We start from the raw sequence: 25,776 nt of genomic DNA, 5'->3' as shown, positions 1-25,776 counted from the left end.
TGTAAGTTAGCATTTCACTGTAAGGTCTACACCTGCGCGTATGACAAATACAATTTGATTTGATTTGATTACTCAGGGCCCATTGTGCACTATATAGGGAAGAGGGTGCTATTTTGAATGCATCCACTGTAACCCTTTTCTCCCACAGCCTTTCTCTCCTGATCATCTGAGCAGCTTAAGCCAATATCCAGAACATGTGATTACCAAGGAAGAAAACACGATTTAGCCGCAGACTTATCTGTCCTTTAATGGATGGAGAAGACCCGCCAGCACTATCCTATGCTGCATGTCAATCCACATACTGAATGTGATACTGCAAAGTCATTCTGTCTGAGATGTCTGGTGGTAGGCTACATCAGGGTCATAATTCATTAGGATACACCGTAACAAAAGGTTTTGCAACAGAAAACAAAAACAAGCTTCCTATTGGACATGTTCAGGCTGTCCCTCCCTGTTTCACCCATTTTTCGCCCGTTTGGTGAGTAGCGAATTCAACCCAGGTTGATGATTGACTACTATATCATTGAATTGAATTATCATTCCAATGCTCTGAGATATAAATAATATTCGCCCCTACTAACAAATGAAGTTGTCACAACGTTGCAAATAGGTTGTGAGAAGGTTGTTTATAATGACACTACCATGTGACAATGTTGTGACAACACAAATAAAAGAAGGTTGGGGCATCAATCTCATTTTAATAGGCACTAGTAAGAACCTGCTTGTTTTTTGTGAGGATTTATTTTTTTGACACTGTAAACACACACACACACACACACACATGCACACACACAAGCCCACACACACATGCACACGCACACACACACACACACACACACACACACACACACACACACACACACACACACACACACACACACACACACACACACACACACACACACACACAACAGCGGCTGGCTGTGATTTAGACAACGTCCTAAAATAAGCAACAACAGATGAGAGCATTAAAAGAGCTGTCTAGGTCAATGCCTGTTGTGTTTTCATTTGGGATTTCACCCAGCCCAGATTCCACAATTTAAATGGGATTGCATTTAGACTTTCACCGTTTGTTTGCATGGCCGGTTGGCTTGTTGTAAAGTGTGTGTGTGCGTGTCTACATGGGTGTATGTGTTTGCCCACGCACATGCGTGAGTGTGTGGACTGTGGCAGCAGAGACCGGACACACACACTTAAAAAAAATGAAATAATGTTGTGTAAACCGCTTAGAGGATAATCCCATGGCGGCTGGAGTACACCACTCAATCGTCACAAAAACACACACACACTCAGGCTGGAGTACACCACATCATCACAGAACACACACACATTAACACATACACACAATTAATTCCACCCTCCAAAAAGGTTTGTTCTGTGTTTTTTGGCAGCAGGAAGAGACTGACGTACATGAACATAATGAGGCTCTAACACTGCCAGCCGTTACTATCTAGACTTTTCCAACCCATCCTTTGTAGTGTTGTAACAAAGGTGTTTCAGATAGCCTTCCATTACAGATAGATTTTCAGAAGTAATATCGTGAGTGGCATTTAAAGAGCACTGTAAAAACAGCAGGTTAACATTTTTCGTCATGAATATTCTTCTGGAGGCAGTTCTGCAGAGTGGTCACTAGCTGGCACAGCCATGAAGTCATAAAATCTGATTTTAAACCTAACCTTAACCCTAACCACATTGCTAACCCTAATGCCTAACCCTAACCTTAAATTAAGACCAAAAAGCACATTTTTGTTTTCAGAACCTTTTACAATATAGCCAATATTGACTTTGCAGCTGGCCTATTTAAGGGTAAATCTCATGACAAGACTCATGACAATAAACATCATTGTGTAAAAAAACAAGAGATCTTAGTTATAGTTCATAACCAGGCCCGTATAACCTGGCCCAGAGTGTGTCCTGATCAGATCACATGGTCAGGAGGTACTGGTCATAGACCACCTCAGGATTGAGTTTCAGAGTAACCATCGTGACATAGTCCACTGCAGCAAAATGTATATATATATATATATACACACTTCCTTTTCTGAATGTGGAATATAGAGCCTAGGCTATTGTTCATTATGAAGAGAAGAGGTGACATGCAGAAAATGACTGTCCCTCAGGAGCAACACAAAACTCTTGATTGTATGACTATGGTAAAGTCTCCATGACGTACAGAAAACAGGAGGTGATATAAATGATGGACAGAAACAGACGTTATTATATAGGAGTCACTGTGGCCCTCAGGTCAGTGGGTATACTGTGGCCCTCAGGTCAGTGGGTATACTGTGGCCCTCAGGTTAGTGGGTATACTGTGGCCCTCAGGTTAGTGGGTATAATGTGGCCCTCAGGTCAGTGGGTATACTGTGGCCCTCAGGTTAGTGGGTATAATGTGGCCCTCATGTCAGTGGATATACTGTGGTCCTCAGGTCAGTGGGTATACTGTGGCCCTCAGGTCAGTGGGTATACTGTGGCCCTCAGGTTAGTGGGTATAATGTGGCCCTCATGTCAGTGGATATACTGTGGCCCTCAGGTCAGTGGGTATACTGTGGCCCTCAGGTCAGTGTGTATACTGTGGCCCTCAAATCAATGGGTATACTGTGGTCCTCAGGTCAGTGGGTATACTGTGACCCTCAGGTCAGTGGTTATACTGTGGCCCTCAGACAATGACCTGGGGACAGACAGTGACAAATGACCGGACGCTCGCTGTCACTAAGACTGGTGGTGGTAATATTCTGTACACAGCCGCCGCATCTGTCCACACAAAGACACAGACGCAGACACAGACACACACTTACACACACGCGCACAGAAACACACAGACACAGACACACACACAGTACATACTGTACTACTGAGTGCCCAACTGCAGTCAGCTAATACTATCCAAACACATAATCCAATTCAAAGTTGTGCTTTAAACCTAATCCTTCAAAATCCATGGAGAATTCTAAATGAGTAGAAAACGTTCTACACTGCTATTAGCTAGCCTGCCTAAAATGCCTATTGGCAAAGTAATATGAATCTAATCTAGACAGTATGGTTCTATGTTCTTGCGCCACATTACAAAGTTAGACAAATTAGATTTCAAAACCAGTGGAGGATGTGTACAACAATGTAGGCTGCTGAGGGGAGGAAACCATGTGTTTGATGTATTTGATACCATTCCACTGATACCGCTCCCACAATTACCACGAGCCTGTCCTCCCCAATTAAGGTGCCACCAAACTCCTGGGGTGTACAACACTGCTACTACTACGACTACTGCTACTACTACTGCTGCTGCTACTCCTACTACTACTACTACTACTACTACTACTACTGCTACTACTACTGCTGCTGCCTGCTACTACTACTACTACTACTACTGCTGCTACTACTACTACTACTACTACTGCTACTACTACTGCTGCTGCCTGCTACTACTACTACTGCTGCTGCTGCTGCTACTACTACTACTACTACTACTGCTACTACTACTACTGCTGCTACTACTACTACTACTACTACTGCTACTGCTACTACTACTACTACTACTACTGCTGCTGCTGCAGCTGCTGCTACTACTACTACTACTACTGCTACTACTACTACTACTACTACTGCTACTACTACTACTACTACTGCTGCTACTACTACTACTACTGCTGCTACTACTACTACTACTACTACTACTACTGCTACTACTACTACTACTACTACTACTGCTGCTGCTGCTGCTACTACTACTACTACTACTACTACAGCTACTACTACTACTACTACTACTACTACTACTGCTGCTGCTGCTGCTACTGCTACTACTGCTACTACTGCTGCTACTACTACTACTGTTACTACTACTACTGCTACTACTACTACTGCTACTGTAGCTACTACTACTAATACTACTGCTGCTACTACTACTACTACTACTACTAATACTACTGCTGCTACTACAACAACTATTACTACTACTACTGCTACTACTACTGCTACTGCTATTACTGCTACTGCTACTACTGCTATTACTATTTGTACTATAACTGCTGCTACTATTACTACTACTGCTACTACTACTATTACTACTAGTCTAGGCTTTATTTGGGCATTAGTTGGTCTAATCTAGATAAAATAGTTCTATGCCTATGCATTTTCCTCCATTTTACAAAGTAAGGCAAATGAAAGTTCAAAACTAGTCAAACATGTGCACTTCTACTTCAGTCCTGCGTATTCTTGAGCAGTAGTTAGTTCTTCTAATCTAGATTGTACGGATCTATCATATGGTTAGGTCCATATTGCAAAGTAAGGCAAACTTTGTAGAAACTACTTCTAGTTATTAGCCTATTTTGGGGACAGTGGTTAGTTTACTAAAATGTAGATAGAACCGTAGCATACGTATTATATGTTTTGCTCTATATTGCAAAGTAAGGCAAATATTTCACCTTGCGGAAAATGTCCTGTGGCTTCTCTCTCTCCCCTTTCTCTCTCTCTCGCTACCCCTCTGTCCTCTTCATCCCTATCTTCCTCTCTCTGCCAAGCAGAGCCACTCAGCACTTTTACCTCAGCTAGAGAAATCCTTATCAGCCACCATGGGGTATTCAAACACCAGCCAAGGGGGTACTTTGATATTCTCTCCCTGACACCCTAAGACCTGCGGATCTCCCAATGAGATGGGTGGAAACCACCGCAGATTTGGCAGAACGAGGAAGTATGTTAGTGGAACAGTTGAAGTGGAGGCGACAAAGGAGGTGGGAGGGGAAGTTAGGGGAATTACTTATTACGAGAACGTCTTACTACACTATACCCTACACCTCAGTGTGCCTTTAAGTGCAGTTGATTTGGAGCCGCCTTGGATTCCATTAGAAACATCCAAGCTTCATTCAACCTCATTCATATCAAGCCTCTATTCCCAGCACCCTTCAATTCTCATCCAATACCTCCAGAGATATGGTTATACAAATCTAATGGATTCTAATCACAGCAACGGGGAGTTCTTGTCAGTTTTTCTAATTTAATTACATCAGTTCACTACATCTCTCAATCTCTTTCTTGTTCTCTGTCTCTATTTCTCTGAGCAAACCTTTATTAAATTACTTTTATGCACCACATAGCTAATGAAAAATGTAGATGTTTTTGGTACTGACTGTCTGCAGAGGTATATGTGATGTGCGCATACAGTATAGAAATGTACACTGAGTATAATAAACATTAGGAACACCTTCCTAATATTGTGTTGCACTCCCCCCCCACTCCCCCTTTGAAATCAGAACACCTCAACTTGTCGGGGCATGGACTCTACAAGGTATCGAAAGCGTTCGACAGGGATGCTGGCCCATGTTGACTCCAATGCTTCCCACAGTTGTGTCAAGTTGGCTGGATGTCCTTTGGGTGGTGGACAAATCTTGATACACACAGGAAACTTTTGAGAGTGAAAAACCCAGCAGCGTTGCAGTTCTTGACACAAACCGGTGTGCCTGGCATCTATTACCATACCCTGTTTAAAGGAATTTTTATATTTTGTGTTTCCCATTCATCCTCTGAATGGCACACATACAGTACACAATCCATGTCTCAATTGTCTCAAGGTTTAAAAACCCTTATTTAACCTGTCTCCTCCCCTTCATCTACACTGACTGAAGTGGATTTAACAAGTGACATCAATAAGGGATCATAGCTTTCAACTGGATTCACCTGGTCAGTCTACTGTATGTAACGGAAAGAGCAGGTGTTCTTAATGTTTTGTACAGTCAGTGTATAAGGGTCTGTATGTGTCAGGGTTGGGGTCCATTTAAATTGAAGCCAGTCAATTCAGGAAGTGATTTCAATTTAAAATTCAGAAATGTAAAACCTTTCGAAATATATATCTTTCTAGTTTTTCATTTCTTGAAAAGTCATTGAAAATAAATGCCCTTTATTCAATTATTTAATTAGGATTTCAGTTTACTTTCTGAATTTCAGATTACAGTACTTCCCTGGTATATGTGTTTGGGGGGACTGTAGTCTGTCTGTCTGTCTGTCTGTCTGTGTGCGTGTGTGCGCGTGCGTGCGTGCGTAATGTTTGTATGTGAATGAGTACTTCTTTGAAATCTCAATTTACCCCTGTATTCTTATAGTCGCCTTATAACAGTCCTTGTAACAGTCATATAACAGTCTTATACCAGTCTTATAACACCTACCGTTCATACCGTTGTAGATGCTTCTGTGATGCGGTGACAGCTCTTCAGCGGTGGCCGGTCTCTTCTGTACCTCTCTCCCAGGGCTGCCGAACTTCATGTGGTCTGGACTCCCACTATACTGGTGCCTGTGAGTCTCTGGACTGCCCCCAGCCGACATCACACAGCCCTTCTCATGGTGCTGGTGCTCTGGCGTCCCCAACCCTAGATGTGCCTGTCTGGGCTCGGGGCTTCCACAGCAGCTACCACCCCCGATGCTCCCCCTGTGGTGCCTCTGGTAGAGCTCCCCGGCGCTGCCGCCCTGACCCGACCCCAGGAGGTGCTGCTGTTTCTGGGAGAGAAGCAGGTCGGAGCCGTGGAGGTGGTGGTGCTTGGTGGATGGGTGCTGGGACTCGGGGCTCCGGCGTCCCACGTTGCGGCCGTACTTCTCGGGGCTGAGCCCCCGCATGGAGCGGGTGTGGTCGGGCACAGAGATGGAGCCGCAGCGGGGCCGGCAGAGCTGGGGCATGGTGTACGGATACTCCAGGCTGGTGCTACGGTGCCTGCCCTGAGGATGAGGAGGTTCAGGGCTGGAGGGGATCTCACGTTCTCCACTCACACTGCCAGCCCGGGGCTTTTGGAGATGCTCCGGGCTTCCAGTTCCACCGCCCCCGAGGCTACCGGCTTGTGTAGCCAGGTGGAGCTGCTTGTGGTGGGGGTGATCGGAGCTGTCGGCGCTCCCCGCGCTAGACGTACTACTCCCATCCCCCACGTCCCTCATCAACAACCCTGTCCCGGGGACCAGCAACAAACTACTCTGGCTATCGATCGAATTCCTACACCCTCCTGCCACCCCCACCACACAACCTCCCCCCCCTCCTCCTCCTCCTCCTCCACCAACCCCCACCCCTCCACCACCTCCTCCTTTCTCCTCGTCAAGTAACAAACAGAGTTCTTTGAGATCCAGGTTCTCCCGGACCACCTCGTCCTGCCGCACCTCCAGCTCCTTGAGCTTCTGAAGGTACAACGTCACCTCCTTCCTCATGATGGAGGCACTGTAGCGCCCCAGTCGCTGCCACTCCCTGGACACCCGCTTGCCCTTCTGACGGTCGTCATCCAGGAAGCAACACAGGTCCCTCAGCTCCCGGTTGTCCTCCTGTAGTTTCTGGTTGATGTCCTGAGGAGAGGAGATGAGAGGTGAGAAGTGTTCATTAGTGCTATTTTATTCATTCACTCTTAGCTAGGTCCTACTGAGATAGAAATCTCTTATTCGAGGGAACCTCGCTTTAATATGTCAATCAAAGACAGAGTCAAATAAAAATGAAATTCAGCTGCTCATAAACCTCTGTATTACATACATATGGATGTGAAAATGTTGGCTGTGAGTGAGCTGAGAGAGGGAGCCAGGGAGGGAGGGCAAGCAAAGCACCAGGCCAGAACATACCTCTGTCTCTCTCATTTGCAACATGATGGCATCTTTGCCCAAAGTTTTCCACCTCCTCTAATTATCCATAATAACATACTCCTCAGACCCTCCAGCACGTGTAGTTTAATAAGGTACCATGGTGCTTCGAGCTGGGCTTGTGGGTCTGCTCTCTGAAGCAGCCAAGGATCCTTCCTCCATCCCCATGTGCTTCGTCTCAGTCGCTCCCATCTCATTTTAATGACGCTCCGAGTATTGAAGGAGGATGTTACGTCAAGTATATGTAGCTTGGAGAAATAATAAGATTATGCCAGGATTATTATTGCTAGTTACACTGCACCAAATAAGATTTGGGAGAGAGAAGTCATAGATTTGGGGAGTTGAATGAGTATTCTAGGTTAAATAGGTTTACTCTTGTAGCCTAGTAGAATTTGTTGATGATATACCAAGAGCAAGCATCAAGGTTGTGCCACAGGCCTACACACCAAAGCTATTGCAAAGGAGATTAAAGACAACAGGTGAGTGAGAAAGAGAGGAGAATGATGATGCTTGACATTCAGCCCAGATGCCTTCTCGCTATGCTTTCTGATGTAAGATGATGGATGCACACACAAGTAGGCACATGCACGCTCACAGATACATGCACAGGGAGAGGGATCTTGTAAAATGAAATTAACTCATATACATCCTGCCTCCATTTCATCATGTGGACAGCGGCACCCTTTAAAGAAAGCGCAAACTCAACCCCGAACACCCTCTCATGCTGTGCGCGCTCAGGTGCGCCAGTGCGGCCTCCCCGCCGTTAACTATGATCTCATCGTTTTAGAAATGCCGTGCGCGCCCATTCCTCACCTTCAGCCCCCTTATCTCGTTCAAGTGCAGCTGGAGGCTGCGATTGACCTCGCGGATCAGATTGCTGTGGTCCAGTATCACGCTCATTTTATCGGCTTCAGACCGCCGGAGCCGCCACACCAAATCCTCTTTGGTCCACTTGAGAAGGTCCTCGTCCGGTATATTTGAGATGTCCTCCGCTGGACTTTCACTCTTCGTTATGGACAGCGAAAGCTGTGGCTGACTAGCTTTTTCCATCCCTACGGTTCCGTTGTCGGGAATACCGGCGACAACAGGCTTGAAATACAACTCAGAGGGCACAGACAGTCAACCTCCGCTCGCATCAGTCGCACAAGTCAATCTGATCCGGAATTACCGTTCGAAATCAAATCGCATAGTTGCCTGACCTCTCTCTGTGCTCGGAACACTTCAGCCCCCAAATGCAACAGCTGAGGACTCCGCCGACTCCCTCGTCCAACAGTGAAATATAGCCCCAGAAAAGGCTATGTGCAGCTATCTAACATCCCGAAACCCCCGCATGGACTATTTTTTAGTTCATGCAAGTTTGCACCTGAATGCATCCATATTTAGTCTCTTCCGTCCTGAAGTGGAGAGAGCTTCGGCGGGTAGCTGATGCGCACCTCCCGCCTCTTGTAGCTGTACAGTCCAATACATAAGGGAGGAGGAACCGCTGTAGCATCGCCAGGCAAGTGCACTGCGCGTGAATAGAGGGAGAGAGCGTGACTGCAGTGACGAGCAGAACCTCCTCTCTCTCTCTCTCTCTCTTTCTCTCTCTCTCTCTCTTTCTCTCACTCTCTCTCCATCCAAGTGTCTCCATCAAATGATGCGGGTGTGATGGGTATGCTTTGGTACCCAGCGCCATCTACAGATCAAAAGCCACGGGCTACAGCATTTCGTCATCTTTATTATAGTCCTATACTAAATTCAGGACTTCATTTCCCATGATCCTCGTGTGCGTGCTTGTATTCGACGTCATGGACACTAGGGCCAGAATATGTAGTAACACGTCATTCTACGGAGGTAGAGGAACACCGGCCGGGAGTTGCCCCCTCAGATTCTTCGCTCTCTCATTCTGTTTGCTCATCGGTATTTATCACCTAAATGCTGATCCGATCCGATTTATTTAGTCTAATATTGATTTACCTTCGTCTGGATTTCTAACCGGATCTGTATAAAAGGTATGGTTCTCCGTCTGATCTGCCTGCATCAATTTGATGAAAAGTGTCTAGGTAGGCCATTCTGTTTGCGTTTCCTTGGTGGTTAGTCCAGGAAAAAAGCCGACTAAAAACCGGGGTAGTCCGTTAGCAAGGCTAGCCTAGTTAACATCTGTATGGTTAATTTAACTTGTATGATCGTGTTTTATATCAAGTTATCATATGTCGATGGCAGATTGACTTTAGAAACAGTCACGGAATTTGATAAAATGCTAACTGACGTTAGCTAACGTTACCTAAGATTTCAATTTTTCTAGCTAACGTCAACTAGAACCTGTCGCGAACTAGCTTGTTGCTGCTACGAGCATCCGCCTCCTTTCAGGAAGGCATCTCTACCAGGGACGAGATCCTAAAATGTGATTTGTGACACCTGTCTAACCATTTAACTACTACAACATACTTGTAACTAAATGTTGCCAAGATGATCATCATTTGGTTCCTAGTAATGGCCAGTAATAGCTAAGATGTGCCAGTATATAGCATAGCTAGAAGAGACCGTTTTTAGTCTGTCCATGTAAGCACTCAGTTGTGTAATCAATGGATCGATGCTACTTCGAGTTAAAGGTCCTGTAGGTCAGCTGTCAATCACCTGGTAGAGTTGTTTGATGCAGAGTGGAGAGGTGCGTGTTCATGTCTGAATTGATAGCTGAAGTGAACTATGGTTTGGAACAGACCGTTCTGTCTTGATAAGTGTGTCAGAACACCATCAAGTGGTGGTGGTCTGTTCCATAACATTACATTACAAGGAAACGTTCCATAACATTCCATAACTAGGGCCCTGTGTTTTGTGCAATCATGTGACATGCCTGTATTTTTACCGAATTGCAGTTTTAATGCTTTTCCATTGAACTCAAAAGGTCCCCTTTTCTTTTCATGTCAGATGTTTCAATGCCATCATCAGACAATTTGTTACATTTTTTGTGTATTTCTCATTTCTAGATAAGATCAGATTCTAAAAATGTACATGTCACATGATTGTGCAAAACGCAGCATATGTCTGGACTTCCAAAGCTATGGAAATCTAAGGCATCTGGTTACTGCCGTTCATACCTACCGAGGCATATAAGCCCAAGTCTCACTCGTCCCTGAAATGTTACATAGTTGAAATAGGTGTGACCAATATTTGCGTAGGATTCAAAATTAGCTCAGGGATTCTTAAGTATCAAAACATGCCAACCAGGTTTTGATGACGAACATCATCGTCATCCATAATTCCACATAGGCCTCCACCTATGAACTTGGAACAAAGCCATGACAAGAGTGAAAAGTGAGAGTAGCTCACACCGAACTCCAGACTCAAACAGCTCTCAGAGAAGCTAAGACAGACTACCTGTCCTTAGCTAGAGCTAGTTTAGCTATCGGACTAACTTCTCTCCATATTTATTTATTTATTTATTTAACCTTTATTTAACCAGACGAGTTTAAGAATCTCTTCACTTTTTTCCCCGTTGAAGTTGCCATGGCGACATACCAGGAGTTTATCCAACAGAATGAGGATCGGGACGGCGTGCGTTTTAGCTGGAACCTGTGGCCCTCGAGCAGGCTGGAAGCTACCCGGCTGGTAGTGCCTGTCTCATGCCTCTTCACCCCACTCAAGGAGAGGCCAGACCTGCCGCCGGTGCAGTACGAACCGGTCCTCTGTAGCAGGGCCAACTGCAAGGCCGTACTAAACCCGCTATGGTGAGTATTTGAGTAGTGGAGGTGAATGTTGTTGTTTTAGCCTGAGTGAGTGTTCTTAATGGTTGCTTGTTGAGTGTTTGCTTTGTTGACGTTTTTACAAGCACTTAGCTAAAAGCTAAGCTATGTCCAGCGACTTGCATGGCATCTCTTTGTTTTCATCTTCAGCATTTTATTCTTCTGAGAACTTACATCTCGGGTGAAGAGTAGGAGAAGAAAGGGATTACCAACTAAGTTTTTAATATCTTTAGGAATGCTTAGGTGTAGCTATATCACTCAGGGACAGGTGTGGTGGATCAACCCTATCCACACCTTAACAATCCAATGTACAAACGCTCTAGAAGCGCTAAAAGCCTTAGGCTAGGTGACAGGTCTGTTTGACTGCTGCTGTACACTGTATACAAGTAGCTCTGTCTTTTCCCCCCCTTTGTAGCCAAGTTGACTACCGAGCCAAAATATGGGCGTGCAACTTCTGCTTCCAAAGAAACCCAGTGAGTACACCACAATGGACTAAACTGAGCTGTAGGCCCAAACACTATTCCACCATAGAATACCGAGGCGCATAATGTACCATTTAGACCTATAATAAGAGCCATATCTGTAGGCGGCCTACCTACATTCCTGTGTTTATACTAGTCATATTCCACAAAGGAACACAGCTGGTGGTAATAGGAATATCTTTAAAGTGGCCCATCTACATTCCTTTAGCAGGTGAAGCTGCTTGCTAACCAGTTTTGTCTTCTCGTTCTCTCTTTCACAGTTCCCCCCGTCATACGCCGGCATATCGGACGTAAACCAGCCGGCTGAGCTCATGCCACAGTTCTCAACCATTGAGTACATGGTGCAGGTAAACACGTAAAGTTCTACCTAGAGATCACTGAACTTTGCACATAGACACTATGTTCTGTACACGCGCCTGGCTTTGTAGTTGTACGTCTCAACCCACAAAATTGCTTCATCAAATATGAATGTTTCTTTAATCGTCAAGTTGAGTTACCAGCCACAAAGAATGTACTGGAAAATGTACACACCACATGACATTACCATCACTTTTAAGTTCATCATTTTTTTAGACGGTCTTCGTCTTTGCTGTTTATTGTAATGGACGTTGTCAATTTACAAAGTGACATCGGGTTACAAAAGTCACTTGACCACAAAGTGTATCACATGTCATGTGACACCATCCCAACGTGGAAGAACTCAAAACACTGCAACATAGAAAAACCATGTCAACTCAAAACTAAAGACCCAGCACTTTTGTTTCTGTAAAATAACCTCTCCAATCCCATCTCTGCCACCAATGTAGCGCGGCCCCCCAACCCCGCTCATCTTCCTGTACGTGGTGGACACGTGTCTGGAGGAGGAGGACCTGCAGGCCTTGAAGGAGTCCCTGCAGATGTCCCTGTCCCTGCTGCCCCCCAACGCCCTGGTAGGCCTCATCACCTTCGGACGCATGGTGCAGGTCCACGAGCTGAGCTGCGAGGGCATTGCAAAGAGCTACGTGTTCAGAGGAACCAAGGAGCTTTCCTCCAAGCAGATCCAGGTCAGTCAGTAACTGTTACATACGGAAAGGCAAGTAGTCTTGAAAATCTATTCATTAGTTTTGGGAAAAGGTCTGGATTAGTTGTACTAAGATGACTGTAGGCTATATTTATGACGACAACCACGGGCCGCATTAATTCTTTCACGGACCGCATTTGGCTCGAGGGTCGTATGTTTGAGACCCCTGATCTAGGTCACAGTCTGCTTTGTCCATAGAAATAGAATAGGATCTTTGTTGTGGTCGTTTGTCATATGATCATGTCTAGGTGTCCTTGTATCAATTGGAAATGAAATGACAATAAAACAGTAGAATGGGGACAGGATACAGGTCAAAGACAGCCAGGTGCCACTGAATGACATAGAATGGGTCTATGCCACTACAGGGGTAGTGTTCCATACAGAAAAAAAAGCCCTAGGGTCCTAACAGCCAGAAACAGAGCGTTAGGCCTATACAGAATACAGCCGACAGGGAGCACTCCCTTAGTCTGTCATGTAATATTCCAAAACATTGTCAGAGGTACTTTGAAATACAGTGTTGTATATGATATGGTGTACAGTCAGAGCGTTAGGCCTATATAGAATACAGTCAGGAGACTGGCCAGGACAAGCATATCTCTTAGGCTGCCATGCAATATTCCACAATACCGTTGTTGAAAGTCCATGAGAACTCATAGCTCTCTTTCTCTCTTTCAGGAGATGCTAGGCCTGACGAACCCAGCGGCATCTGGTCGTCCCGTGGCCCCTCAGGATCCAGCCGCCACCTGTAGGTTCCTGCAGCCGGTCCATAAGGTAGACATGAACCTGACAGACCTGTTGGGAGAGCTGCAGAGAGATCCCTGGCCTGTACTACAGGGGAAGAGACCACTGCGGTCTACTGGAATAGCACTGTCCATCGCCGTGGGCCTACTGGAGGTAATAACAGCTACACACACTTACAGAAACACACAGTCCTATGTACACATTTTGTGCAGTGTACAAATAACCTGATTCTATGTAGTCCACATAGACAACTGACCTTTAAGACAACTGAACTTTACCCTCTCTGACAAGTCACAGGTTTCAACTAACCTTTCACACTCTCACTCTTTCTCTCTCACTCTCACTCTCACTCACTCACTCACTCACTCACTCACTCACTCACTCACTCACACACACACACTGACATTATCTCTTCAGTTAGGTTTGCCAATAGTACCACTCATACTTTCTTAGGTCAAAGGTCAGCTTCTTTCTTTTTGCTCTCTCTATCTCTCCACTATCCTCTCTTCCTCTCTCTGGGAACACAACTAACATGCTGTAGGTACGTGTTAGAGCAGCTATGTTCCCTGCTGTCCTTTCCTCTGGTGCTGATGTCTACTGATAATGTAATGATTGGAGAAAATCATCTGAAGTCTTAACTTCATCCATTCTGATGGTTGTAATGATGAACCTCGACTTAAGGTGCTTTTGGGAAACCGGCCTCTGGTCTGTATGGTAACTTAATAGGAATGAGTTTCTTGAAGGGATATCGGTAGTTTGGTGAATCCTTACCGTGACTGAGGGAGCATTTGCATACAATTTCACAGTCAAATCACTTGGGCTGAAACACGGCAGCATGTTATGTCACTGTAATGGGGAAATGATTCCGTTAAGAGTAATTAACACAATGCTTAGCGTATGTTTTCCCTTCATGTAATACACAGTATATCCAGTGTTCTGTTTGGGACAGTCATTTGTGTACGGGTTGGTGGTCACTAGAATTGATAGTGAATGTTCTGGATTGTTGTCATATCTGTTGATGGTGATGCCAGACTGGAGGTACAAGGACGCAGGACACTGTGATTCTGTAGCGGCTGAGGTTGTGACTTCCTACAAGCCTCTCAGCGGGTGTTTACAGAACATTGGCGCAGCGAGATTAGAATGTAGGGGTTACAGGAAGACCGTTAGACATTTTCTCTGCTTCTGTTCTGGAGGTGTCTCCCTGTTCCGACTTGTAAAACCGACGTGATTTAGATTGCTGTTATCAACGATTGCTACCGTTTTTGTTCACCTGGATATTCCCAATACATTCAGTTATACCAGACTACAATAACCTAATGGCAGCTTCTGTGTCGGCAGTCACATCTGTCAGAAATACCATATTTATGGTTGAATTAATCAAATAAATAAATAAAATCTTGATCATACTGAGCATAGCCACCATCTTTCCACCCCCAGGGTACGTTTCCCAACACGGGGGCCCGTGTGATGATGTTCATGGGCGGACCCCCCACCCAGGGCCCCGGTATGGTGGTGGGAGACGAACTCAAGACCCCCATCCGCTCCTGGCATGACATCACCAAGGACAACGCACGGCATCTGAAGAAAGCCACCAAGGTCAGTCCAAGAATAACAGAATGGATAGCGTAGAATGATAGCGTAGAATGGATAGCGTAGAATGGATAGCGTAGAATGGATAGCGTAGAATGGTAGTTTTATTGGCCCGTGTTGTACATGGACACTGTGAAAAAGAACTTGTATGTGGGTTGGTTATATCTTGTAAAAGTCGTTGTTTTGTAGCTGTTTGTCCTTAGTGGGCTAGTTTTTAGAGTTAAAGCTGGAATCCTTAATTGGTGGAACTGCCACGTCCGTTTGCGATATTACAACAGAAGTTACTGGAAACAACGAACACGTATTTTTCTCCTCGGACATCATTGCACGCACGATAGAACACAATATGTGGTGCAATTCACAGGAGGTTGGTGGCACCTTAATTGGGGAGGACGGGCTCGTGGTAATGACTGGAGCGTTATAGGTAGAATGGTATCAAATACATCAACAAATGGTTTCCATGTGTTTGATGCCGTTCCCTTCTCTCCATTCCAGACATTATTATGAGCCGTCCTCCCCTTTGCAGCCTCCACTGGTGCAATTTTGTTTTACCATGCTGCGCGACACTCCTTAGCTCGGCAACAATAACAATGGTGTTGGGGCGGCTAGTGGCACTGTTTCCCTCTACTGCGGATTCCATCTTTAAGACTACGCTAGTTTTTAGAGCTAAGATGGATGAAACAACTTAAGCAATTTTATCTTAATATAGTTTAGCTTAATTATTTTCTTTCACTCACGTCAAGCTCTCACGATGTGTCACATATTTCGCTCAAGTTTGCGCTCTCTTCTCTCTTCATACCTCTTCTGTTGAGGTATGTTCATGGACACCGATGCTCCAAAGAGTTCTCAAGGTGCTACACAGCACTGCTTGTATATGTTGCAAACTGTTCCCTTGTTTTGTTTTATTCAGTACTACGAAGCCTTGGCGAACCGTGCGGCAGTGAACGGCCACAGTATTGACATCTACGCCTGTGCCTTGGATCAGACCGGACTTCTAGAGATGAAATGTTTATCCAACCTCACTGGGTTAGTACCAGTCTCAGATAGAGAGATATATATATATATATATATATATATACAGCATTTACACAGGCAGCCCAATTCTGATATTTTTTTGCAACGATTGGTATTTTGATCAATCACCTGAGATCTTTTCACATCAGATCTTTTTCAGATCTGATTAGTCAAAAGATCAGAATGGGCTGCCTGTCTAAACGCAGCCATAGTCCCTTAGGTAATTATGGCACGCTATCTACTACGGTCCTTTCCTTAGTCTATTATACATCCCCATCTACCTACGACTGACCTATATCCTGATTCCCATAGTTACCCTGAATAGCTCATGTCCCTGGTGATGGGACTGTCTACTGAAGCTTTTATTTTATCTAAAGAAGAAATACCTTCGTACCTCTACATTCGATAGAATGACTTTTCCAGAGACTTCATCCTCACTAGCTCAAATTGACTTTTCGTTTTGTATTCGATTTATTCAGCGTTACTTATGGAATTATGCAGCTGAATATTCTCCTCCCCTGTTCCCCTCCTCTCAGAGGTCACATAGCGATGGGCGACTCCTTCAACACCTCTCTGTTCAAGCAGACCTTCCAGAGGGTCTTCAGTAAGGACTACAGCGGAGAGTTCCGCATGGCCTTCGGAGGCACGCTGGAAGTCAAGACGTCCAGGGAGCTGAAGGTATCGGGGGCCATCGGGCCCTGTGTCTCCCTCAACGCTAAGGGACCGTGTATATCAGAGAACGTGAGTCTTTCAGGCCCATACAGAATCCAAATAGGGTTAAAAAAAATAATAATCCAGAAACAGTCCCAAAATGCCCAGCTTTTCCAGAATTTCAGGAAGGTTTTACGGAATTGTTCAACCTTATATTCTAATAGCATTTTCCCCTCTGGAAGTGAATTGGGAAGATGTTTTCCATTGACTTCAATGGCTCTGTCTCTGTTACAGGAGGTAGGTGTTGGAGGAACAAACCAGTGGAAAATCTGCAGTCTCAGTCCCTCCACTACGTTGGCCTTGTACTTCGAGGTCGTCAATCAGGTAAACACACTCCCTTTGATCAAACACATCTCATTTGTTCCTCATTTCATCCTTACTCAAAGTAGTCATTGATTTGGGTCGACCAAACCAATGTAACGTGACAATTCATCATTCTCACCTCAGTGATTACTTAGGACATGTTTTTTAGTATTCAAACAGGATGTTTAGCAATATGAAATGTACTCCTATCCTAACTACTGTAGTTACCTTTCTCTGTGCAGCACAACGCCCCAATCCCTCAGGGTGGTAGAGGAGCGGTCCAGTTTGTCACCCAGTACCAACACTCCAACACCCAGAGGAGGATCAGGGTTACCACCGTCGCCAGGAAGTAAGTCTTCTCTCTCGCTTTGAAATAGTTAACAGGAAGTGAGTTTGCAGAACTGCTACATCGTTCTTGATGGAAGTGTGACTGAGCTGACAGCCCTTACGTATTTGCAAGAGTCTGCATTTTGTACACGTCGCATTTCTCACATTGTCCTTAAGCAGTGAGTTACCACAAAGTCAATATTGGCCGTACAAATGAGGATGTTGACATTCGCCCTATCCTGTTAAATGACTGGAGGTGGACGTGCGTCAGTCTTGCCCTGCCCCTAACCTGTCCACTCCCTCTTTCTCCCTCCATCCAGTTGGGCCGACGCCCAGTCCCAGATCCAGCACATCGAGTCGTCCTTCGACCAGGAGGCGTCGGCGGTCATCATGGCCAGGCTGGGCGTGTTCAGGGCCGAGTCGGAAGAGGGGCCGGACGTCCTGCGCTGGCTGGACAGACAGCTCATTCGCCTGGTGAGTGACAGCTAGGCTGACCAATGTGTGACAGGCTTTGTAATGTCATTGGGCATTGGTCCCACCTTGGCTATTCCAAGAGAGTAGCCTGTTGTTCTTCACATAGCTGAATGTATGTAGGACTTGTGGGTGATTTGTGAATAGAAGAATCCTTTGTATTCTTGTGTCTCCTTGTTCTTATTCATTGTAGAAGAATGTAGAAAGGAGTTGTCTGGAATGTCAAGCAGTATGACGTGAATAATATTTGACAGCTTAAATCCCCCTATGACGGTTCGGAAGTTGTTCTTTACCTAAACTAAAGTAACACCACTTAACTGAAGTCCTAAGGTGTGTGTTGATGCCTTAGTTCAAGACGCTGACGTTTGTCTTGTCTCCTTGGTTACAGTGTCAGAAGTTCGGTCAGTTCAACAAAGATGACCCCACCTCCTTCAAGCTCTCGGAGTCCCTCTCACTCTACCCACAGGTAAGACTGACACCTAGTGGTACACTCTGGAACTACACGAGCTGTTCAGTAAGAGCCCTTCAATACAAGTCCTTCTAATAGAGTAGAACTGGAATAGATTTAACTAGCTCGTCGAGATCTGAATGATTACTTGAGTATATACATGCTTACCGCTAACTTTAGCAAAAAATAAGGATATATGTACAAATGGGATATATGTACATGAAAAACTAGTCAACGGCTGTATCCGAACACCACCCAGCACAGAAGCAGAGAAACGTGTGTAATTGGCCTTCTCTGACAACTGTTAACACCAGACAGAGGCTTGTATGACGTTGAAACAAAAGGCAGTGACTTTGTCAGTTGCTACAGAATCACACAATAGTGTGTCTTTGTACCTCCAGTCTGGCGTCAACCACTGTCAACAGATAGGAGTTGAATCCATAACACACAGCACTGTGTCTAGTGGCCGTCAACCCGAGTGTCACAAACAGAACACTGAAAAATCAGGTTTATTACAGAAATGGAAAATATCTAAATATTCTAAACATTGTGTTAATCACTCTAAACTGAACGTTAACTTTATTCATCTTAAATATTCCCATTGCACAGATACTCATAACTTTCACTTAGTTTAGTTGACCTCAGTGGGATGTGTACAGGAACATTTGATGATGCTAGAAGCAATATCCCAAATATCCAAAAAATATATTTTTCGATAAGAAAAAAAGCATATTTCATTATAATGGTTAGAATAATGTGTCTGTCCTCCCTGTAGTTTATGTTCCACCTGCGCCGGTCGCCGTTCCTGCAGGTGTTCAACAACAGCCCAGATGAGTGTTCCTACTACAGACACCACTTTGTCCGGCAGGACCTGACCCAGTCTCTCATCATGATCCAGCCCATCCTGTACTCCTACTCTTTCCACGGACCGCCGGAGGTCAGACCCCTACCAAATACTATGGACACACACTAATGTCACACACTCTATCTATATAGTGTCCTAGATGGTGCCGAAAGACATGGACGATCATTTTCTAGCTCCTACAAAACTTTCAGTATTTTTGTAAATGTTATTTCTTACTGATATTTCTTAATTTCTTAATTAAAATTGTTAGCATTTTTGTGTATTGTTAGGTATTACTGCAGTGTTGGAGCTAGAAACATAAGCATTTCACTGCACCTGCAATAACATCTGCAAAATGTGTACGCGACCAATCAATTATTAAATATTGAATTGAATTCTAATCAACTTTCTTAGTTATTTGTTTTCCAAGCTACTCTGATGTTATGAAACCAGTCTATATATTAGATAATTGGGTCACATTTCCCTAAGGGCAAATTAGTTTTGTCAAATATTCACATGCTCAATGTGTTCCACACTAGCTTTCTCTGTTAAAAAACTGGATGTGAGACTTATCCTGTTGTGTCCTGTCTGTTCTACAGCCTGTTCTCCTGGACAGTGGCAGTATTCTCCCAGACCGCATCCTCCTCATGGACACCTTCTTCCAGCTGGTCATCTACCATGGAGAGGTGAGAGGTCACACAGGAAAACAACGGCGCTGGTGGTCTAATGCTAGCTATTAGTAGCTGGAACACCACTACTGTGCTGTAATAATAATTAGAATCATTTATTATTTCCTAGCATCTCAAACTGAACATCGTCATATAGAGCATAAACCACAATGTAAATCACTATCAATATTACAACAAGAAACAAGACGTGTGTATGTACCTGCATGATGGGATGGGTTTGAAGAAATGGGATACATATTAGTAGATTTCACTGTGTCCTATCAATCACTGTGTCCTATCATTCACTGTGTCCTATCATTCACTGTGTCCTATCATTCACTGTGTCCTTCCTATTATTCTCTATTCTCAACATGTTAGATTTTTCTCACAAACGACAAAAAAGAGATTAGTTGGCACAACTAACACCAACACACAACATCCTACCATAACTAACCCTGGTCTATACAACTAACACCAACACACAACATCCTACCATGACATTAACCCTGTTGTATCTGGATCTCTCCACCAGACCATCGCCCAGTGGCGTAAGGCGGGTTACCAGGAGCAGCCGGAGTACGAGAACTTCAAGCATCTACTGGTAGCACCCGTGGATGACGCCCAGGAAATCCTGCAGACCCGCTTCCCCATGCCCCGGTACATCGACACAGAGCACGGAGGGTCCCAGGCCCGCTTCCTCCTGTCCAAGGTCAACCCCTCCCAGACACACAACAACCTCTACTCCTGGGGACAGGTAATACAACGTTCAATTCGTTCATTCTTCAAAACGTAAACTGAGAACCAGTTTTTATGTACAATAACAGCTGTGGACTTGATTTGGAGAAAGGTGATGTCAAGGCTGGAGATTCATCAATTGTATTTTTCTTTCTAGTTTTACAAGTGGTAGCGCTTCATGTACCATCTGTCTCTATTCTGCTGGCCATTTTGAATCTGATCCAGCTGAAGAAAGCTTTACTCTAGTGTTTCACCATACTCATCACATTTCTGTCTCTTCTCATTCTCTAGGAGACCGGAGCGCCTATCCTCACAGACGACGTCAGTCTACAGGTGTTCATGGACCACTTGAAGAAGCTGGCCGTGTCGAGCGCCGCTTAAATTCCCAGTCCCGGGACCAAAGTGATAGCCTCGTAACCAGACCGACATGCCCACCGTTCTATTTCACTTCACAATACGTCTGGTTTACGAGGCTACCAAAGTGAAGGATGTGAAAGGAGAGAGGGATGAGAAGGAAAGAGAGAGACATTCCTGTATTAATACAGGGACCTAGTAATATTTTCTTTCCCCACGTATGACTTATGATGGTTTCAAATCCTCTAAGTTATTATCATTCATGCTTTAAGTTTCCGGAATTTTGCTTCCCTAAAATTGTGATTGACATGAACGTCTTCCCCCATACTGGAAAAGCCTTACTGCACCTCAGTTGTAGCCTGGTCCCAGATCAGTTTTTCATGCCTTGACAATGACCGTAGGAGTTGGCTTATACAGCACAAACAGATCTGGTACCAGGCATCCTAAGTTGAGCCTTTTGGGGATATTTATCACAGTTATTACATTCCATCTCACCTTTATAAAATTAATTTGGCTAATGATTATAATTGGTTTACTTGTTTGTCTGTCTGTGGTAAGGCATGTAGCTACTGTAGTAGTTTGGTCTATGGTTACTGCTCGAGACACTTTAAATATTTTTATGTGCTTGATAACGTCCTATAGTTTATTTTTTCCATTAAATTTCCCCTAAATAATGATTAATTTAAATAATGTTCTGATGAAACTGTCATTCTATCCTTGTAGTGCTACTGTTTTCCTTTTGAATACAGAAAGCCTGTGAAATGAAAAATATTATTATTGTATTAAACAAAACCCCAATTTTTTTCCTAACGCATCTTTTACATAGTCTAGTCCACTGACTACTTTTTCTACATATCCGTTTTCGCACCATCTGGGATTTTGTACTACTTACCCCGAAACCCATCATCATTCTTTCACTCGCCTACTCTAGTCTGTTCCTGATGTTAACACTTGTACTTACTGTAAAAAAGGGAACGTAATTGATTGATTTAGTCTGACTGATTTGTTTCTTAATGCTATGCATATAAAGTATGTCAAGACAACCTTATTCACCAGATATGTATTTTATGTTTCCCTCATTATTGTTTTTGTATGGGTTTCTATGTCATAGAAATGTGTCAAATAGATCAGCAATGCCAGAGAATCATTCATCCTTCCATTTCTCTGGTCTGTGTAGACGGACACCATATTCACATTTTTGTCCCTGGCAAGCGAGCCTTTAGTGAAAGTGTGAACCATAGAATTAGGAATTAGAATACTAGCATTCTGGAACTTCGAGGGTTTATGACATGGCCTCTAGTAATTTAATAGGATCTCTATGGTGAGAACATCCTCGTTCACACAGATAAGCTAGGGGTTAAAGGGCAGCTGTCTGGTTCATAGTGTAGCTGACCCCTGATTTCTGTATCGACTGTGTTTCCTGGTATCCGGTCTTAATGGTCTGGCTAGTTCGTCTCATCCTCATTTTTTATTTTTTTATTTTTATCCTTTTATTTAACTAGGCAAGTTAAGAACAAATTCTTATTTACAATGATAGCCTACCCCTGCCAAACCCGGACGACGCTGGGCCAATTGTGCGCCACCCTATGGGAATCCCAATCACGGCCAGATGTGATACAGCCTGGATTCGGACCAGGGGCTGTAGTGATGCCTTTTGCACTAAGATGCAGTGCCTTAGACCGCTGCGTCACTCGGGAGCCTGGTAATTTACTTCAAAGGGACTTGATCAAATCAGTCGCTTCACTGGGCAGTGAGCAATATGGATCCGCATTCAAGGTTGGAAAAATAACTAGCACAAAAACATCCAACAAAAACAATTGCAATTTCCACTCTCACAGCCAATGTCCCACAGCACATTAAAACCCCATACACAATCACATCAAAACACAACTGATCACCAACAACGATGAGAGCCTATAGGGAGGAGGTCAGAGACCTGGTCGTGTGGTGCCAGGACAACAACCTCTCCCTCAACGTGATCAAGACAAAGGAGATGATTGTGGACTACAGGAAAAGGAGGACTGAGCAAGCCCCATTCTCATCGACAGGGCTGTAGTGGAACAGGTTGAGAGCTTCAAGTTCCTTGGTGTGCACATCACCAACAAACTAACATGGTCCAAACACACTAAGACAGTCGTGAAGAGGACACGACAAAGCCTATTCCCAATCAGGAAACGAAAAAGATTTGGTATGGATCCTCAGAAGGTTCTACAGCTGCACCATCGAGAGCATCCTGACTGGTTGCATCACTGCCTCGTATGGCAACTGCTCAGCCTCCGACCGCAAGACACTACAGCACATCACTGGGGCCAAGCTTCCTGACATCCAGGACCTCTGTATCAGGCGGTGTCAGAGGAAGGCCCTAAAAATGGTCAAAGACTCCAGCCACTGTAGTCATAGACTTCTCTCTGCTTCCACACAGCAAGCGGTACCGGAGCGCCAAGTCGAGGTCCAAGAGACTTCTTAAACAGCTTCTACTCCCAAGCCATAAGACTCCTGAAGGGCTACCCAGACCCCTCTCTTACGCTGCTGCTACTCTCTGTTTATAATCTATCCATAGTTAACTCTACCTACATGTACATATTACCTCAACTAACCGGTGCCTCCACACATTGACTCTGTACCGGTACCCTTTGTATATAGCCTTGCTTGTTATTTTACTGCTGCTGTTTAATTATTTGTTATTTTTATTTTCAATTTTTTTCTTAACATCTTAAAGCATTGTTGGTTAGGGGCTTGTAACTAAGCATTTCACTGTAAGGTTGTATTCGGTGCATGTGACAAATACAATTTCATTTGAACTCAACAATCAGCCTGTGACAAACACTGTTCTAGAAGCTGATTCTAAAGCGCCCTGCACACCCAATCAGACAGTTTGATTTTGAGGGTCTGTAAAGTGCAGATTATACTAATCCTTAGTCTCTATCTGTTGAGAGACTAATTCCCCTCCATCTATCAGCTTCAAACAGAAGTCACCAGCATCCGAACACAAAGTGAAGCCCCATGTCTATGGCTGTGAACCAAAGGGCAATCTATTCCCTATTTCGTGCACTGCTTTTGACCAGGGCCCATAGGGCTATGTAGGGAATAGGGTGCCATTTGGGATACATCTCATATCCGTGCTTACTATGTTGCTGCTCTTACCTCTTTGGAAGTGCATGTGCTTTAAAAAAAAAGGCAGGGCTGGTGGATCAAAAAATGTCATGATTTCTATGCAGTAATACGCCTGTCATAGACACTCCTGCATAACATAACGGCAACCGTTTAAGCTCTTTTGTGTGTGTGTGTGTGTGTGTGTGTGTGTGTGTGTGTCCATTTGTTGGGCTATAAATTGCATGGGTATTTAACGTGAGGTCTCAGGGTTGACAGCTTTTGACATGGATTGAGCATTATTCAACGGAATCATCATATTTCATTGCCTGATCTCCCCTGCATCAATGTATCCATTTTCCAGTATATTTAAGCTTTGCTTTTTGTCTTATTATATGTGCAGTATATGTGAGCACAATCAAAATATGAATCCGTCCTATCTGACACATACAATTGACCATACATGTTCCATTTCAACATATGTCCTAGACATGTTATGTAAGCATAATGAATGGAATATGGGTTATACAACAATGGCCTAGTTGAGTCCAGCTGCCTCCTATACAAGGGGAGTAGGGATGGGATGGAATACTGACCAAATCAGTTCTGTATGGATAGAATGACGAGTGCTTTGAACCAGTGGGCGTAGCTAGGACCTACAGTACCTACTAAATATAGGCTATGTACAGACCTGTCACTGACTGTCTAAACATTTACTCCACCACAGGAGGTTGGTGGCACCTTAATTGGGGAGGACGGGCTTATGGTAATAGCTGGAGTGGAATAGGTGAAATAATATCAGATATATTAAACACATGGTTTCCAGGTGTTTGATGCCATTCCATTTGCTCTTTCAGCCATTATGAGCTGTCCTCCCCTCAGCAGCCTCCTGTGTACTCCACCCTAACCCCAATCCATGTTTCCTTCTATTTCTCTGTCTGTTACAACTACTGTAAATAGTCTATAATACCAAGCTCAGCCCTTTGAAATGTTGAAATAATGCCCCATAAGTACGGCAATCAAGATATCTTCCTCTGTCATCAGTGGTGATGCTTCATGATCACAAATGTATCAGGACTGTTGTGTCCCACCAACGTCACACACACACACATTTAGGGTGAAGTATCCTGGCTTCCTGTTGTAGCTTATCCAATCAGAGTCTCATCTGAGCGTGCTGTCTCACAAGAGTAATAATGAGAAGAGCTGCTTTGCCACTGCTTCTACCAAACCCACTATCCCAGATTATTGGGAAAACAAATTGCTTATTGGACATTTGTGACAGGCACACGAAGGAAGGAAGGAAGGAAGGAAGGAAGGAAGGAAGGAAGGAAGCATTATGACAAAAGAAAATCATGTAATACACACAGTGGACTTTTTCGTGTGCCTGTCACAAATGTCCAATAAGCAATTTGTGTCTATTTCACAATAAACTGTGATAGTGTGTTGGCTTTTACACTGTCAGAGGGGAGAGGGAGATCGAGTGAGAAGTTTGAGTGATTACCCAATTGCTGTCGACGTGGCCCTTCAATTAGAACAGAGCCCTCTTTGCAGAACATTATGGATGGACTTTATGGCAACACTTAACTAGTTGAAGTCTTAATGGTAACACTGAACAATGGCTAT

The 25,776-nt window shown here is 44.3% G+C and overlaps 2 protein-coding genes across 2 annotated transcripts; one reads left to right on the top strand and one right to left on the bottom strand.

Annotated features, from left to right (window-relative positions):
• Positions 1-2,656: 2,656 nt before the first annotated feature.
• On the bottom strand, positions 2,657-9,039 carry LOC115177931 (coiled-coil domain-containing protein 85A). The gene is made up of 3 exons (XM_029738924.1): positions 8,407-9,039; positions 6,156-7,308; positions 2,657-2,751 (listed from the first exon to the last, which is right to left on the bottom strand). The coding sequence occupies exons 1-3, from the start codon at positions 8,641-8,643 to the stop codon at positions 2,657-2,659; spliced, it is 1,485 nt and encodes a 494-aa protein (XP_029594784.1). The 5' UTR covers positions 8,644-9,039.
• Positions 9,040-9,404: 365 nt separating this feature from the next.
• LOC115178804 (protein transport protein Sec23A) lies at positions 9,405-22,118 on the top strand. The gene is made up of 17 exons (XM_029740130.1): positions 9,405-9,584; positions 11,075-11,300; positions 11,731-11,788; positions 12,058-12,144; positions 12,604-12,840; positions 13,533-13,751; positions 15,036-15,194; positions 16,099-16,214; positions 16,739-16,943; positions 17,148-17,237; positions 17,459-17,565; positions 17,864-18,017; positions 18,403-18,480; positions 19,238-19,399; positions 19,906-19,992; positions 20,507-20,728; positions 21,001-22,118. The coding sequence occupies exons 2-17, from the start codon at positions 11,080-11,082 to the stop codon at positions 21,088-21,090; spliced, it is 2,292 nt and encodes a 763-aa protein (XP_029595990.1). The 5' UTR covers positions 9,405-9,584; positions 11,075-11,079; the 3' UTR covers positions 21,091-22,118.
• Positions 22,119-25,776: the final 3,658 nt, after the last annotated feature.

This window comes from Salmo trutta, chromosome 38, assembly GCF_901001165.1.
Source record: "Salmo trutta chromosome 38, fSalTru1.1, whole genome shotgun sequence".
Lineage (NCBI taxonomy): Eukaryota > Metazoa > Chordata > Actinopteri > Salmoniformes > Salmonidae > Salmo > Salmo trutta.
This window is presented reverse-complemented; position numbering and strand designations above follow the sequence as displayed.

Coding starts and splice junctions, on each gene's coding strand:
- LOC115177931 (XM_029738924.1), bottom strand. CDS start 8,643: ATGGAAAAAGCTAGTCAGCCACAGCTTTCGCTGTCCATAACGAAGAGT. Junction 7,309..8,406: donor ACGAGATAAGGGGGCTGAAG/GTGAGGAATGGG, acceptor TCCTCTCCTCAG/GACATCAACCAGAAACTACA. Junction 2,752..6,155: donor CATCTACAACGGTATGAACG/GTAGGTGTTATA, acceptor TTGTGTGGACAG/ATGCGGCGGCTGTGTACAGA.
- LOC115178804 (XM_029740130.1), top strand. CDS start 11,080: ATGGCGACATACCAGGAGTTTATCCAACAGAATGAGGATCGGGACGGC. Junction 16,944..17,147: donor GACCGTGTATATCAGAGAAC/GTGAGTCTTTCA, acceptor TCTCTGTTACAG/GAGGTAGGTGTTGGAGGAAC. Junction 18,018..18,402: donor ACAGACAGCTCATTCGCCTG/GTGAGTGACAGC, acceptor CCTTGGTTACAG/TGTCAGAAGTTCGGTCAGTT.